Here is a 16,884-nt window from a genome sequence, read left to right on the forward strand (position 1 = left end):
ATAAGTCCCGTGTCGTCAGAGCACGCTGCATGCCTGTTACATTGCATGCTAAATGCTAATGAAAATTCAATAATCCAGTTCTTCTAATATCGCCGAAATTATTTTATCCGAAAATTTTCTATTCAGGGATACAACATACAAGCATATAACAGTCAAGGCTCTTAAATTTTACCAAGGAATTTGACAATTACAAATAAAGTTTTGCGGCACACGGGAGGGACCTTGTAAATAAAATTATAATTCATCTCATTGTTTTGTGATTTTCGAGAACTACAGGGATGCGGATATACTATTGCCATATTTTTGTTTCAAAAAATAAAATCTGCAAATTGTCTTAATTTTGATGATGCCGATTGCCGTCATAAATTTAGATCTTTCTCGTGAATCTCCATTTAGTTTGTTTCTCTTCGCTTCTCTCCTGTAAGTACTCTTTCTGTCTTTCCTTTAATTTACTGTTTAATTCTAACTTCTTCCGTTGAATTTGATATCTTTGATGGTAATTTCTTAGTTTCTTGGCCTAATTGTTGTTGTTTTGGGTTAGTTGCTTCAATTATGCAAAACCCATGTTGCAATTTTTTTTTCTTTTATTAGTTTTGTGGTTATGAATTATCTGTGAAACTCTTTTTGTTTTTTATTGTAGAAATTCTTAGATTGAGTTGTACACTTTTTTTTTTTTTTGGTAATATGATTTGATTTGTCGTGTATTTCTTTCCATGTTTGGCATACTGCAGAAAGAAGTATTATTAGTGATCTTCAAGTGAAAAGGAAAGATGTCTGGTTCCTTTGTTGGTTTGTTGCACAATAGAGTAAACTCTAGTGAGCAAAATGTGCTTAGCGCAATTTTACCTTTGTTGAAACTTCTCTCCCTCACAGTTATTGGGTTGATTCTCGCACACCCAAGACAGCAAATGATTCCCAGGGCAACATTTAGGCTGCTGAGCAAGCTTGTTTTTGCCCTATTTTTGCCATGTCTGATCTTTACTGAATTGGGTGAAAGCGTTAATTGGCATAACATTTCTCATTGGTGGTTTATCCCGGTTAATGTGTTAGTAAGTACGGTCATTGGTTTTTTCCTTGGGTGCTTGGTGGTGATTATATGCCGCCCACCTCCAGAGTTGAACAGATTCACTATTGTCATGACTGCCTTTGGAAACAGCGGAAATCTCTCTCTGGCCATTGTTTCATCTGTTTGTCATAGTAACAATAGTCCGTTTGGCGCCCATTGTCACAGTAGAGGGGTAGCTTATGTCTCTTTTGCCCAATGGGTTTCTGTGATTCTTGTATACACCCTTGTTTATCACATGATGGAGCCCCCATTGGAGTATTATGAAGTTGTTGAGGAAGGGGAAATCATGGAGGAGGAACTGGCAGTTAATAATGATGTTAGTCGTCCTCTACTCGTAGAAGCCGAATGGCCGGGTATTGAGGATAAAGAAACTGAACATTCCAAAACACCCTTTATAGCCAGAATTTTCAATGGCATCACAAGTCTTTCTCAAACCAATTTTCCTGAACTTGATCTCTCAGCGGACGGTGCTTCAAACAGTCCCCGGGCGCTAAGGTGTTTGGCTGAACCCAGAGTTGTCAGAAGGATCAGGATTGTTGCCGAACAAACTCCCATTCAACACATTCTTCAACCCCCAACAATTGCTTCTCTTTTAGCTATCATCATTGGGACTGTGCCTCAGCTGAAAGCTTTTTTCTTTGGATCTGATGCTCCATTATCTTTCATCACCGACAGTCTAGAGATATTAGGTGGTGCAATGGTGCCTTCTGTGATGCTTGTTCTTGGGGGCATGCTTGCTGAGGGGCCAAATGATTCTACACTTGGGTGTCGAACTACAATCGGAATAATAGTGGCAAGGCTGGTTGTGCTCCCGTTGATAGGAATTGGGATTGTTGCACTGGCTGATAAACTCCATTTTCTTGTCGAAGGTGATTCAATGTTCATTTTTGTGCTTTTGTTGCAGTACTCAACTCCAAGTGCCATCTTATTGGGTGCCATTGCGAGTTTGAGAGGTTATGCAGTTAAGGAGGCTTCTGCACTTCTGTTCTGGCAGCATATCTTTGCACTCTTTTCCCTCTCATTATACATTGTTGTCTACTTCAAACTACTCTCATATATTTGAGGTTTCCCAATATCTTACTGCTTTCTGTTTGTGATTGGTTAAGATGTAAATGCTTTCATATTGACGCTCTCTACTCTGTTCATTAGAGTAGATCATTTAAATAAGACAAACTTGTTTGTTGGCATTGTATGCTTTACTGGACGGTGGTTGCATGATTCTTCTCTCTTCATGTTGATATTGTCGACCGACTAAGTCTAGCTTTTTATCTGAGAATAATATTGGTGAGTATTTTGGTCTAGACAGGAGAACAAGAACAAGCTAAGCCGCGCAGCAAAATAACTTGTGAGATTGAAGATTCTGAGTACAGATCTCTATGGTTTTAACTTCTGGAATTAACTTGTTTTTTCAATAGATTTAAGTTAAATGTTTCATGCGCAGGAGAGCAAGTTGGACAAAATACTTTGCTTTTAAAATGTCTCCTGTTTCCTTAATAGTAGGAAAGGTAGGCTGAAACATCATTAGCGGAATAACTGATTGCTGTGAATGAGATTTTCATTTCTTTCTAAAGGTGGAATCTTCCAGTTACTCCATTGCATTGACGCCTTGCTAGATGACGCCCAATCGGCAGCTGTTATTGCTGATACTTAAGACGTCGGTGAGTTTTCTGGCCGACTATCGTCCTTGGAAACAACGAATTTGCTATGATACTGGAGGGTTCTTGGTATGGATACAAGAAATTTAAAACCCTAGACATAAAAACTTGCAGCCTTAACTGTTAGGCTTGCAAATTTTTCTGTTCATGCTTTATTTAATGCGTTGGATTGTAAAACTCGTGGACCCGTATCAATATGCACCTCTATCATAGCCAAACCCGGGCAACAAAATCCTATTTATTTCTTGGTTCAACCCTCTATGGTAGCATACATATTAGCTATTGTTATTTTAGAGTTGAAAGATATTGAAACCGTTGGTTTCATAATGTTGAACCCTATTTATCAGCGGACTGGTTTTGGGTCTTGGCTAGTGTAGCATTCAGTTTGGTGTGCTAGGCAAGGCTAGCTGAGTTAACTGTAGCTGCTGTGCTTCAGGCCCAACAATAAAACTTTTGGCGAATATATATACATATAGGCTAATGCTAAATTACATGCATGTACCTTACAATCCTCTCACATGAATAGTGAATGATGTGGGTCCACTCACTATTCATGTGAGAGGGTTTTACTATTCATGTGAGAGGGTTATAAGGTACATGCATGTAACTTAGAGGGATCCATACATATAAGATTCTTGGAAAATTAATCTGATTTGGCTTTAAAATTATTGTGTGCTAGTGGTTCAAGTTCAGAAAATTATGAACTGAAAGTGACCAAATATCAAGTCCACCCATTTGAAGTTTCTGTATAATAAGCTCCAAATCTATGCAAAATACCATTTGACATGCAAATACACATATAATAATAAGCTTCAAATTGTGGAGGAATTTTTTTTCCTTTACGCATGTACACGAGAGAGATGAATTTTTTGGTTTCCTTACAGTCCTGATTATGAGTTTAAATGCGACTTCCCTTGCCCTATCCCATCAACAGATTCTTAAAAATTCCTAGTGTGTTATTAAAATTCATGGTCCAATTTAGCCAGAAGCACATGAAATTCATGGGCTACTATTGTGTTATTAAAAGTCTAATCGTGTCATTTGCCTTGTAACTCTTGTCCTCCTCATCCTCCTCTGGAGTCTGGTCTGGTCCAAGATATGAATCTACTTGAAACACACGAGTCAAAATTAGTATGGTCTTTCTTCCGACAAGAACATGCTTTGAATTTGAATATGTCTTTTTTTTTTTTTTTTTTTTTTTCCTTTCAAAGAATTTTGCAATCTATTACTGAAGCACATGTAGACTCTTATATTCTCTCTTTTTTTTTTTATATAACTAAAATACCTTTTAGTTTTATTAACTGGAAAAAAGTTGACTCCAATATTTGATGATAAGTATAAGTATAATATTAAAATAAACGTAGGAATATATAAATTTAAAATAATTTTAATATTTAAAAATATTTTAATAATTTATAGTCTTATATTATATTAAACAAAGTTTTATAATGAATAGGAACATAATGTTAAAATGAATATGTAAAGATTTAAATTATTTTTAATATTATAAAAAGATTTTAATATTATTAATTGTAATTATATTTTATTAAGTATAAAGTCTATTTAACCCAAATATTTATTTAAATTGTAATTATAATTATTTAAAGTTTCATAGTTGATGTTCTCTCGGTGCATATCTCATATTATGGGGCCATGAAATCTGAGGAAGATATGTGCGTGAAAAAGGGAGAATCGTGCGTAAAACGTGGCCCACGCATGTGACATAGTTTGGGGCCGTAAGCAAATTGACTTTCCCAAGAAGATGCCCCGAAAATCAATAGATTTTGTGCGCGCACTTTGGACGACGGTAATTAAAATTAAAGAAAGTAGACACTAGACACTAGAGACTAGACCATACCACCAACGTTGCATCTATGGAGATCCTTAATGATGGTTTTTATTTATAGTGTTCTGTTAATTATGAAGGGTAGGTTTAGGCAGTCTCCCTTTGTTTTGATTTTCTCCGTATATATAAAAATATTGAGTGGTGGACCGCTTGTGCTCACGAATATAAGAGCAACAGTTTAAATTTTTAAAAATTTATTCTTTTTTAATTAAATATAATTGAATGAAGTCAGTTGCTGTCTTTTTTTTATAAAATGTAAATATAATGAACAGCTCTCAATATTTAAAAAAAAAAACTCAAAGTTGAACTAATAAAGGCTAAGAAAATCAAAGGATTAACATTTTAAAGGAAGTGGAAATATTAATGATTTATTAAATATACGTACTACATACGCATTTGTAGGACTGTGAACTGATGCGCATTTGTATTTGGAATATGCGGAGAAACGTAATGAAAGCAGCAAACTCCACGCCTTGTTTGTCATTATTCAATAAATAATATGATTACGAAGCTAATAAATAATGCCTAATAATAGTTCTTCGATTCTCTTCATATTGCCTGTCCCCCCCGCCCAAAACGACAAGCTAGAAACAGACCTCGGTGGATCATAGAATGAGAATCTACTGTTTCACGCGATGACGTAATTGCTTTGCGTTTGGCCTTGTTTTTGTTTAGGTCCCATTTTATTATTATTATTATTATTATTATTTTTATTAAAACTAAGATCGATATTCGATACAATTGCGACACCTTCAACATTTTTTAAAAATCGGTGGCACATTTCATGCCTCTAATTCCTCTCATTTCTCTTCAATCTGTGCTGACCCCATGTTTATTTAATGAGACGACATCTCTTAATTCAATTATCTAAATCATTTTATGTAATGCGACACTATCATAATAAAATTAATTTATAAACAACTAAATATGGATGATGTATATTTTAATCGTGTACATAAATAAATTTCATAGTAATAATTTCAAAAAAAAATTGAGAGATTTTTTTTGAGTTCCAATATAATACGTCATTATTGTAATACGTCATTATTGTAATAAACATAATTCTAATAAGTATTGTTGCTCATATTTTTTAAAAGATATTTAAACACATAGTCTAAATATGTATTATCACGGGGGGTCCAGCTATATTGCAATAGTAGTGCGGTACTACTGTTGCTTTCAACTATTAAATCTTATTAATACAACTGTACAATTATAAATTTAATGACGGATTGTAATTATAGTACCATAACACAAATTTAATGACTGATTGTAATCATTGTACCATAATACTGTTGCAATATAATTTTATCCTGTCACAGGGATTAAAATTGAAGCATCACACTAATAAATGCAAAGCGATAGCGCTGGCGAAAAATATTGCTCTGTAGATCATAACGTATATTTTGTCATACTTATGGTTCATGCACATTGGAAAGGTAAAAAGGGGAAAAAAATAAAAAATAAGAAACGTAAAATCAAATTGAGATAGGAAGTTTTGATAAAGAAAAATCAAAGGCCAGAATCGGTGGCAAAATTTTGATTGGTGGTCATCGTTTTGAAAACGGATAAGTAACAGGAGGAAAGTAAGAAAGATGGCCAACTGCCCAACTTTGATTTGATGGACCGACGACGCGAGGACCGTGGTCCGTGACCGAAGCCACGCCGAAGCCTCCGACACGCAACTTGACTTCTGTCCTACAGCTTTCGAACAGCAAACAGCCTGAACCCGTTTTGTCTTTTATCTTACTACGAAACAAAATCAAATCTACTGAAAAAGGGGCAAAAAAGAAATGAAATGAAACGCAACAGGAAATAAAAGTTGGCCTTTCTTCCGTTCCGTCAGTCATTTATAGACAAAATATTTTGAGGGAATATTCAATATTGTGTTAATTAGGAAATGTAATTGAAATATCGTTTAAAGAAGTTTTAGAATTAAAAATAAAATTTTTCTAGCTGTGGAAACCTGTTTTTTAAAATTTAAATTGTAACATAGAAAATTGAAAAACATAATAAATATCACATCCCAGCGCACGCGCTTTAAATTAATTAATGAAATTAACTTACTAGCAAAGGACAGACAATCAAGAAAACAATATTCTATTCGTACGAGGGGGAGTGTGAGTGTCTCTCTTCTCTACGATTGTGGTAAGTAATAAATGAGAAGTGAACAAAAAAAAAAAAAAAAGGGGCACTTGAAGCAAGCAACTTGCTCATAAGGGTATAATTGTAAATATATACGATTTCGTTGACACCAAGACTAGTATTGTCAAAATTCAAAAAAGCCCAAATCGGATCGGATGCCCATTAGTTGGTGTTGAATCAACAAGTGCTACGCAACATTATATTTTATGTATTTGCTGGAATATTTTTATCTTTGAAGAACCAAAAGGAAAACCCTTTTGCCCCGCCAGTCGCCACCCTCCCTTTTCTTTCTTCCCCTCTCTCTCTAGAGTCTCTATAAATAAGACCCTTTCTGGCTTTCTCATCCACACGCATTCACAACCATCCAATCCCAATCCCTCCTCTCCCATTCAAAAGTTAAAAAAAAAAACTCTTCATTCAATCTTTTCATCAAACACCCCGCTGTTTCTCTTAACATTCCTCTGAATCCCCTTCCCTGTAGAAATGGCTATCGCTATTTCTGCAGAGAAACCGTCTTCTGTGGAGACTGGTTTGTCTCCTTTATCTTCCCCTCCGCCGGTGATTCTGACCCAAGACGAGCTCAAGAAGATTGCTGCTTACAAGGCCGTTGAGTTTGTCGAATCCGGGATGGTTCTCGGCCTCGGCACCGGCTCCACCGCCAAGCACGCCGTTGACAGAATCGGCGAGTTGTTGCGCCAAGGCAAGCTCACCAACATTGTGGGGATACCCACCTCCAAGAAGACTCACGAACAGGCCGTTTCGCTCGGTATTCCTCTCTCAGATCTTGACTCGTATCCCGTCGTTGATTTGGCAATCGACGGCGCTGACGAAGTCGATCCCTTCATGAATTTGGTCAAAGGCCGGGGTGGGTCCTTGTTGAGGGAGAAGATGGTGGAGGGTGCCTGTAAGAAGTTTGTTGTTATTGTCGACGAGTCCAAGCTGGTGCCTCATCTCGGAGGGAGCGGCCTGGCCATGCCCGTTGAAGTGGTGCCGTACTGTTGGAAGTTTACGGCCAAGAGGCTTCAGGATTTGTTTGAGGATTGTGGCTGTGTTGCCAAGCTCAGAACCACCGGTGAGCAGCCGTTTGTCACCGATAATGGCAACTACGTTATTGATTTGTATTTGAAGAAAGACATTGACGATTTGAAAGTTGCAAGCGACAACATTTTGCGGCTTGCCGGTGTTGTTGAGCACGGGATGTTTCTTGATATGGCTACTACTGTGATTGTAGCAAGCGAACTCGGCGTTACAATTAGGAATAAATAGTGATTTTTTTTAAAATTTTTAATTTTTAACGTGTCGAGTCTAATTCCCAAGTGAATTTGGGCACATTGTCATTGTTATACAAACACAAAAAAGGGATTTTTGGGTCCATTTTTTAAGAAACTGATGAATTCTCCTGTATTAGGAGGTACTTCCAAGTTTTGTTTGAGACAGGTATTAGAGGATTTTAGGCGATTCTGAAGATAACTGAAGGATGAGTGAAGAATGGTGTATCACAGTTATCATTTTCTTTTCAATAGTTATTTCCATGTTATATTTATTAACGCTTTGGAATTGACTTGGTCAGAATTGATACGCCCTGTTCCTTTTTTTAAGTGTTATTTTGGATTGCCTCTTTCTTTCCTTGTGATTGATACTTGTCAAATTGCAATTTATGTTTGACAAAAATGAGCTTGGTATCTAGTTCTATGGTACAATCGAACTTTGACTATGGAATCTGATTGGAGATGATTTTTGCTGTGTATGTTTCATGCGCAATTCTTATTTAGTATGCCTTTGTTCACTTTCTGGGTGGGCTATTTTTGGTTTTGGCCATAAATTGTGAATTGTATTTCTGTGTTCTCAGGAGCAGAGTAAAATTGCAGGGGTGGGGATTGTGTAGTAGCACTAGCACAGGGCCATGATATCGTTCCTTTGATGTTAATCTACCGAAGTGCTGAGGGAAGGCATTTGTTTACCATGGCTTGAAGTATCTTTTATCAATTTCAACCTGTCGGCAACTTGTATGATGCTTAATTTAACTGAAAATGGCTATTGAAACTCTTATGCTGAACAAGTGTTGACGTGTCATTATTGGAACCGTTTGTAACACACCTTAAAATATCCCCAAACTTGGTAAGCATTATTTATGTGAATTAAGCTTTTTGTCTGATTATTTGAAAGGATTTAATATAATTTTATCTCGTTTATTCTGGATATTAGTTGGTCTGTAGTTGTTCTGAATGTGCTCTGGGCCTGGGAAACTCAAGTTTCCCATATTATTTGGATTGCCAACAAGCATGCATATTCATTGAGCATATTCGTACCACAGGCTCGATTTAGTGAAGGTTGTTTATGGCGGCATTATCATCATAAGCCACTGAAAAGATTTTGTGTTTTGTAGAATTTGTTGAATATGTGGTTTGTATGAGAAATCATTTAAGAATTTAAAAAATTGAGAGGATTGTAAGGCCGGCAGGCTGGATATACTCAATGCTTCAAGGGAGCAGTTGGACCAATCTTTAATGAAGCAGATGTAGTCGCGACTATGAGATTCAAGGGGATACTAAACTGCAACAGGTCGGTGTAGTGTCAAGATTACTCATGCATGACTCCACCCCTCTTATTCTGATTCCTGATAAACTAGCTTTTACACGATGTCTTTCTCTTAATAGAACAGTATGTCTTTATGTCTTTCTTTTTCTTGCTGTAACTAGGTCTTACTCAGTTGTATTATGACATTTCAGAAGAAATTAAAATTGTGCATGTTAAAACCGTTCGCTACATGTTTTCTTTGTGCCATTATGGGTACCTGTTGTATTGATCATTTGGGTGATCAGCTTCCTGTAAAATAGTGGATAATGCAACCTTCAGGATTGAGATGCAAATGTACTACTTTTGAATAAGGAAATTTTACAAAATGACTTGTATATTGTACCATATGCTTAAGATTTGCACAAAATATGCTCCAATTTTGTACTCTTTTCTTTCTCTTTGAAGAAATTAGGTGGCTTGGGACTTGGCCTTCTTGATAAGTATGATTTTTCTCTCTTTGTTCTTTTTTGATGGTCACGCCGTGCTTATCTTCTTCATGTGGTTTGAATTTTATCATGTGTCTGATTCTTTTGAGTAGTCTTATTTTCTTTGCAGGCAATTTCGTGCATGCTGACAAAGAGTTAGGATGTGAATTCGCTTGGAAGATTTATAGTTTTCTCTTTCTAGGAATTGAACGGTCGTGTCATCTTATGCCATCTTATCCCTTAAACAAAATATGTGAATAACTTAATTGCTATAATAGCCGATGCATTATTCCAAGGAGCAAATGAGTTGGGGAAATATCCATGCTGCTTTAACTTTTTAGTTCCATTACATCTTTAACTCTTCAACATCACTGTTTGTTTCTCTTGGATTTGGATAGAAGTTCAATCCCCTTATCAGCCTTTCTGACTGTCGCCACAATGTTATTGTTGCGAGTCGGCTTGGATTCACCATGAATTACCATGGCAGACTAATCTAGTTTTTCTGATTAGGTTAAAACGATTTACTAAATTTGTATGTAGATGTATCTATTGTTTTTTATTTTTCTCTTTTTTCACTCAGAGCCAAATTTTTTTTTTTTTTTCCACCATTATTGTAAAATGGGAAGATGGTACTGCTACAGCCCAGCTATCCCAAAAGGAGTTCTAAGTGTTAGTGTGTGTGTATTCATTCCTAGTTGTGCAGAATTGTTATACCTGTGATAAATTCACTCAGTTACAATCTGTATTAGTTGAATCTGTCATCTTCCCAAACAGATAAGCTGTCGCTTGGACACTACTTCAAGATATTATTGCATGAATGTTATTATTGTGCAGGAGCCAAGAAATTAGAACATGGACGGAAACAGGTTTTTGTGCTCGTTTCTCTGTTGCCTACATTGAAATTTGAATGCCTGGATATAAAAAATATCTGCTGCTGTCAGAAAAATCCGCGGCATCTCCGAATTTGCCTAGACAAGCAGATAACAACATGCTGCTGATATTGCCAGTCTATTGAAAATATTTGGGCCTAGATTTTGGACATAATGATGGAAATATTTATTGGGCCCATTAATATGTGTTACCCGACGTCTACAACTGTGTTAGATATATGACGTTTGGGCCTGTTGCGGGCTGAATTTTTTTTTTTTTCTAATTTCAATATGAGAATGAACATTTTTCAGATGTTATGCAAACATGATATTAGATTTGATTAAATGTCGTTATCCCAAAATCTATATCCATGCAAAATAATTTGTGAACCATATCTTGTATACAAAAAATGTATACTGCGTTCTCTTTTTTTTTTTAAAAAAAAAAAAATCCCCCCCCCCCCCCCCCCACAACAAAAAAAAAAGTAATAGTAGATGATGTAAAATGATTAAATTGAGTTATTTTTATTGTTTAGACCTCAAACAAACGACTTTTAGGAAAGCCAGGCAGCTAGCCGCAATCTAATTTCAGAATCAGAAGTAACTCTAGCATGGACTAATACATCATTATTAGGTTAAGGTGTTCATGTGCCTCCAAAGGTATGGTCAAGTTTAGATTTATTTAATTGGTTATTCAGACTCTCGACAGGAATAAGAGGCCTAAAAAATGAATTGAAAATTTATCCATTCTTTATCTTTAAAAAATGAAAAAAAAAATGGTTAAGATTATTATTCATTTTGTTATATCATGAGGATCTTTTAGTTGAGAGTTAGTGATTATTAGGTTTTGGCATTTTCTCTTGTGCATCATGTCAATGGGATATAAAGTACTTATAGATGTATCCCACTTTTTGCAACACGTATTATTCTTTTCTTTATAGATGGAAAAGCAAAGAAATTGTATGGGAAGCAGTTCATAGAATTATGATTTTAATTTGAGGAAAACGATAGAGGATGTGCTTTTCAACTTTTTTTTCTTTTTTTTCATGTTTCATTTTTACTTTTTTCTCTAGTGGGCACTAAGCTTCTCTTTGTCACTTGCACTCAAAGTTGAAATTAAAATTGTGTACACTGCATCAAGAAAGGAATAGCTTTGTCATTAAGGAAATCCATTGGATATTATTTCTCATTAACAAATTAGGGAAGCCTCCCCCTTCAGTGCTTAATGAAAGAAGCACCAAAAGCAATTAGATAAAGACCATTGAAAGTACATAATCAAGAATCTTGGAAGAGTGTGTTAATTAATTATATTATCATTATTTGCTTCCTCGTAATCGAATATGCATAATTAGCAAAATCCAGTGAATCATTCCCACCAGGTAGCAACTTGGAGAAAGTGAGCAAGTTCATTTCAAACCTGAAAAATCAAGTTAATTGAAGCACCCACTTGAAGGCCCAATGGCCAACCTTAGCCCCTAAGTATAAAAAAGAAATATCACCTTTATTTTTTTTGTAAATCTAAAGAATGCTAAAGTGAGAGAGAGGAAGAAGAAGAGAGTTTGGCAAAAACATTCACTTAATCTCTTTTTTTTTTTAAAAAAAAAAAAAGGTCATTAAAATTCACAAATCTCTAAAATTTGTTTTCAAAAAAAGAACAAATTTATTTTTTTGTAAAGAGAAAAAATTCATTTAATCTCTAAAATTTTCGGGAGAAAGAAAAATCTTTAAGCTTCATTTTTTTTTTTTCATTTTGATGATTTAATTTATTAATTTTAGATAGAATTAACTAGATTCACCCTTAAAATTTGGGGGCAGATGGTTTCAGCATTTGACATTTTTTTTTTCTTGAAGCAAAACAAGCAATATGGTCCCAAGCTACATAAAAAGAATCACCCAAATTCAGAAGGCAAATACAATTGACTGATAACAAGAAGAGCTACGAGTCATCAATTCTATCTATTCATTAAATTTTTTGGCCCCAATTCAACCAACTTGTTCTGAACCATTCTCGGCCATCAATTAGATGGGTTTCTCACTTCATCATTTTGACTTTATAATTTCCTTATAGAATTAATAATGTTACACTGACACTAATGGCTTTTATATTCACGTTCTGATGAAAAGGTATTGCCTTCAACCTTCATGTGCATACACATGGAAAGCATGTCTATCTACATAACAACTACCCCAATCCTTTTTGGACAAAAAAAAAAAAAAAAAATTCCCCCAATAAACAAAGAATTAGAAAGCCAAATACCTTTCAAACATATATTTGACCCCAATTAAAAAAATGTGCAAACGAAGATCAGGCATGAGTTGTTTCACTCTCATGCAAGCAAAGGAATCGAATCCTTCTGTTTCTTTTTGGACTTATATTTTTCTCACCGTGCGTACCAAGTCTGTTGTTTATACATGATATAAAAATCAAACTACCAATAAATATATATTAATGCTTCATTTAAATATGTAAAATTAGGTCAAATTAATGGGACAGCTAGTTTCATTTATCGTATGCCTATTGTAATATTATCACAAGTTGCATACTAGATAATATATATATATATATAAATTAGCGTAACCAGCTGTTTAATTAGTGAGAAATTATCTACCGTATTTGTTTTGCCTTTTTAAAAAATATACAGACATTTTTTTTCTTTTTTAGAGCACCACTTGAAGTTTTCTTTTTATTGCACTTGTCCACTTCTGTCTAGCCGCTGTTAGAACATTGCTGATGTTAGAGGGGTAAAAGAGACATTTCATTCGAATACCTAAAATTATGTTGTATTATGCTAATTTTTTTTAAAAGAGTAAAACGACGTCATTTAACGCGATTTGAAAATTAAAAAAAAATTGATGTTTAACCCAATTGAAAGAGAAAAAATAAATACAAAATTTTTAAATCTAGCAAGCAACAACAAATACTATTTTCCTCTAATTTCTAGCATCTACCTTTGCATTTAACTTTGTTGCTTGAAAAAATTTAAATCCAGCCAATTTATCTCCAATTTTCATTTATTTTGGATTAAATTGTAATTTTCCTTTAAGGGGTAAAAACGTCATTTTATTAACATTATGTTAAATCCACTAACGGAGATCATATATAAGTGGACGAGTGCAATAAAAGGTAAACTTCAAGTGACACGATGAAAAATAAAAAAAAAATATTTATGTATTTTTTTAAAAGGTAAAATAAATAGGTGGACAGTGAATAATTTCCCTTTAATTAGCATTAAAAACCTAATATGATAATGCAAAATGCATGAGTCAGCATAATTATTCAATTATTTTTTATTACATGGCTTAATGATTATTTAATTTGTCCTTGTAAGTATTTTGGTCATTTCACCAAAGAAAATGACTAGAACTAGGAGATTTGGACATTACTTCTTAAAAGAGTATCTAATTCTCCAATTTGATGTGGGCGTCAAACTACTCCGGTGTGGCTATTTATTTATAGCGGGCAAGCCAAGAATAACAATAACGTACGCTTTGGTATTTTACTATTTTTTGCCATTTGCGGTATAGAGGGATAGATGGAGACTTCTCCTCATTCATGTTATTTGGAGTAATGTTAAAAAAAAAATGTTACTTGGAGTAATTGCTTTCATTTATAATATAATTGAAGCATTTGATTAATGATTATGGTTTATACTTTATAATATAATATATTATAGTATCCTTTCAACATAAAAAGGGAAATATTACGTTGGACTTTCACACATGTATGTCACTATCAATTGTCAAAATATGAAGGAAATACAATGCATCTATGACTTTTCGACTATAAATTTAATATTTATATTTAAATATAAAATTTAACTAAGAGATCTCTGGCTTTATTAAAATTATAGATAAATAAAAAAATAAAAAAATTCTAATATAGTCTATTTGTCATATGTTATATTGAAATTTAGGGTCATTCTATAATGCCGTAACTAAATTTACGGCATTGATGTTGTAATTGATGTGGACTATTAGATTTGAATAAAAAATCTCTACCATTAATTCTAAATAAATAGGTAACCTGTTACCTAAGTAGCAGGTAGTTTACATAAGTTTCAAGTTACATTTACTAATTTTATGTGTGATTTATAAGTTTTATTTAACATTTACAAGTTCATGTTGATTTACAATTTTTATGCAACATTTATAAGTTTTTGTTTAGTTTATAAGTTTTTCATGCAATTTACAACTCCATCATTAATTTACCTGTTTTTCCATCAATTTACTAGTTTTATATGTGATTTACATATTTTTTGTTTCATTTCACAATTAATGTCAATTTACAAGCTCTATATCATTTTTTTACGTTTTTGTTCTGTTTACAAGTTTTTCTTGCAATTTGCAACTCCAACATTAATTTACTATTTTTTCCACCAATTTACTAATTTTATGTGTCGTTTACAAATTTTTTGTTTCATTTCACACATAATATCAATTTACAAGTTCTATGTCATTTTTCTAAGTTTTGTTTTGTTTACAAGTTCTTGTTGTAATTTACAACTCCAACATTAACTTACCCCTTTTTTTTCCATCAATATACTAATTTTATGTGTCGTTTACAAATTTTTTGTTTCATTTCACACTTAATGTCAATTTACAAGTTCTATGTCATTTTTTAAAGTTTTTGTTTTGTTTACAAGTTCTTCTTACAATTTACAACTCCAACATTAAATTACCCGTTTTTTCATCAATTTACTAGTTTCATGTGTCGTTTACAAGCTTTTTGTTTTATTTCACACTTAATATCATTTACAAGTTCTATGTTATTTTTCTAAGTTTTTGTTCTGTTTACAAGTTTTTCTTGCAATTTACAACTCCAACATTAATTTACTATTTTTTCTATCAATTTACTAGTTTTATGTGTGGTTTACAAATTTTTTGTTTTATTTCACATTTAATGTCAATTTACAAGTTCCATGTCATTTTTCTCAGCTTTTGTTTTGTTTACAAGTTCTTCTTACAATTTACAACTCCAAAATTTATTACCCCTTTTTCCATCAATATACTAATTTTATGTGTCGTTTGCAAATTTTTTATTTCATTTCACACTTAATGTCAATTTACAAGTTCCATGTCATTTTTCTCAGTTTTTGTTTTGTTTAAAAGTTCTTCTTGTAATTACAACTCCAAAATTAATTTACCAATTTTTCCATCAATTTACTCATTTTCTGTGTCGTTTACAATTTTTTTTGTTTCAATTCACACTTAATGTCAATTTACAAGTTCTATTTCATTTTTCAAAGTTTTTGTTTTGTTTACAAGTTTTTCTTGCAATTTACAACTCCAACATTACTTTACTCATTTTTCCATCAACTGACTAGCTTTTTACCCAAAACAAAATTTAGTTTAAATCACAAATAGAAAGAAAATGATTTTTTTTTTCAAATAACTGGATTACTATGGGCTTGTTCGGTATTGTTTTTGAATTGATATTTTCTGAAAATAAAAAGGAGAATGAAAATTATGTTTCATAGTTGCTATATTTTGAATTTAAGTATAGTGTGGTATTATTTTCTATAACTTGTACTTTAAAATTGAAAACAGTAATATGTATTCAGTAGACATGATTGAAAATAATAAAAATAGTGAATATGCAGTTAGTGGAACAATCCTATAAAAGCTAAATTTTAGTAAATATATTATCTTAACATTCAAATAAATTAATTTTTTTCCATGCTATATGATAAAAAATTGTAAAATTTTGATCATTCAAAATTCCTTTTAACTAGTCAAACGAAGAATCATAATGAACACAAGCATAATTTTATAGAAGATAAAGTTAGCTTATAAGATTCAGTATAGATTTTATAATAAGTAAGGGCAAAACAAAGTTATGAAGAGCATTGTTAGTTATCACTGAGTTACTGAATTCAGGAAAAATTGAGAGCAACCAAAAGAAAATCCGAGTTAATCAATGGGTCACACTGTATAAATGTTCAAATTAATCTTTCATGAGTAGTCATCCATTCTTTTGCTTCTTGATATATCACATGGTCTAACTTGGATACTTTTTGTTGCTTCATCTCTGTATAAATGCCCAAACTTCTGTTTAATAATCCCATTAATTTGAACAAATAAAACTAGCTAGCTCCCTAAACACACATTGAGTTTGCAATCTTTTCATGTACAACAGAACCAAATTTTATAGTAATTTCTTATTTTTTAAAGTAATTTCATACGCGTTCAATTACAATGATTTGAACTAATGAAGCGTAAGGTGATTTAAGAAGATGAAGGGAAAAAAAAAGGAGTTTACAGAGGAAGAAGGAAAGAAGAGGAAGAAGAAATGGCCAAAGAA

The 16,884-nt window shown here is 33.2% G+C and overlaps 2 protein-coding genes across 2 annotated transcripts; both read left to right on the forward strand.

Moving 5' to 3' along the window:
* The first annotated feature begins 320 nt into the window (after window positions 1-320).
* On the forward strand, window positions 321-2,265 carry LOC18053574 (protein PIN-LIKES 2). Its single transcript, XM_006448238.2, has 2 exons — window positions 321-420; window positions 732-2,265. The coding sequence occupies exon 2, from the start codon at window positions 771-773 to the stop codon at window positions 2,127-2,129; it is 1,359 nt and encodes a 452-aa protein (XP_006448301.1). The 5' UTR covers window positions 321-420; window positions 732-770; the 3' UTR covers window positions 2,130-2,265.
* Window positions 2,266-6,911: 4,646 nt separating this feature from the next.
* On the forward strand, window positions 6,912-8,453 carry LOC18053575 (probable ribose-5-phosphate isomerase 2). Its single transcript, XM_006448240.2, has one exon. The coding sequence runs from the start codon at window positions 7,196-7,198 to the stop codon at window positions 7,976-7,978; it is 783 nt and encodes a 260-aa protein (XP_006448303.1). The 5' UTR covers window positions 6,912-7,195; the 3' UTR covers window positions 7,979-8,453.
* Window positions 8,454-16,884: the final 8,431 nt, after the last annotated feature.

The sequence above is a fragment of the Citrus clementina genome, unplaced genomic scaffold (genome assembly GCF_000493195.1).
Source record: "Citrus clementina cultivar Clemenules unplaced genomic scaffold, Citrus_clementina_v1.0 scaffold_2, whole genome shotgun sequence".
NCBI lineage: Eukaryota > Viridiplantae > Streptophyta > Magnoliopsida > Sapindales > Rutaceae > Citrus > Citrus x clementina.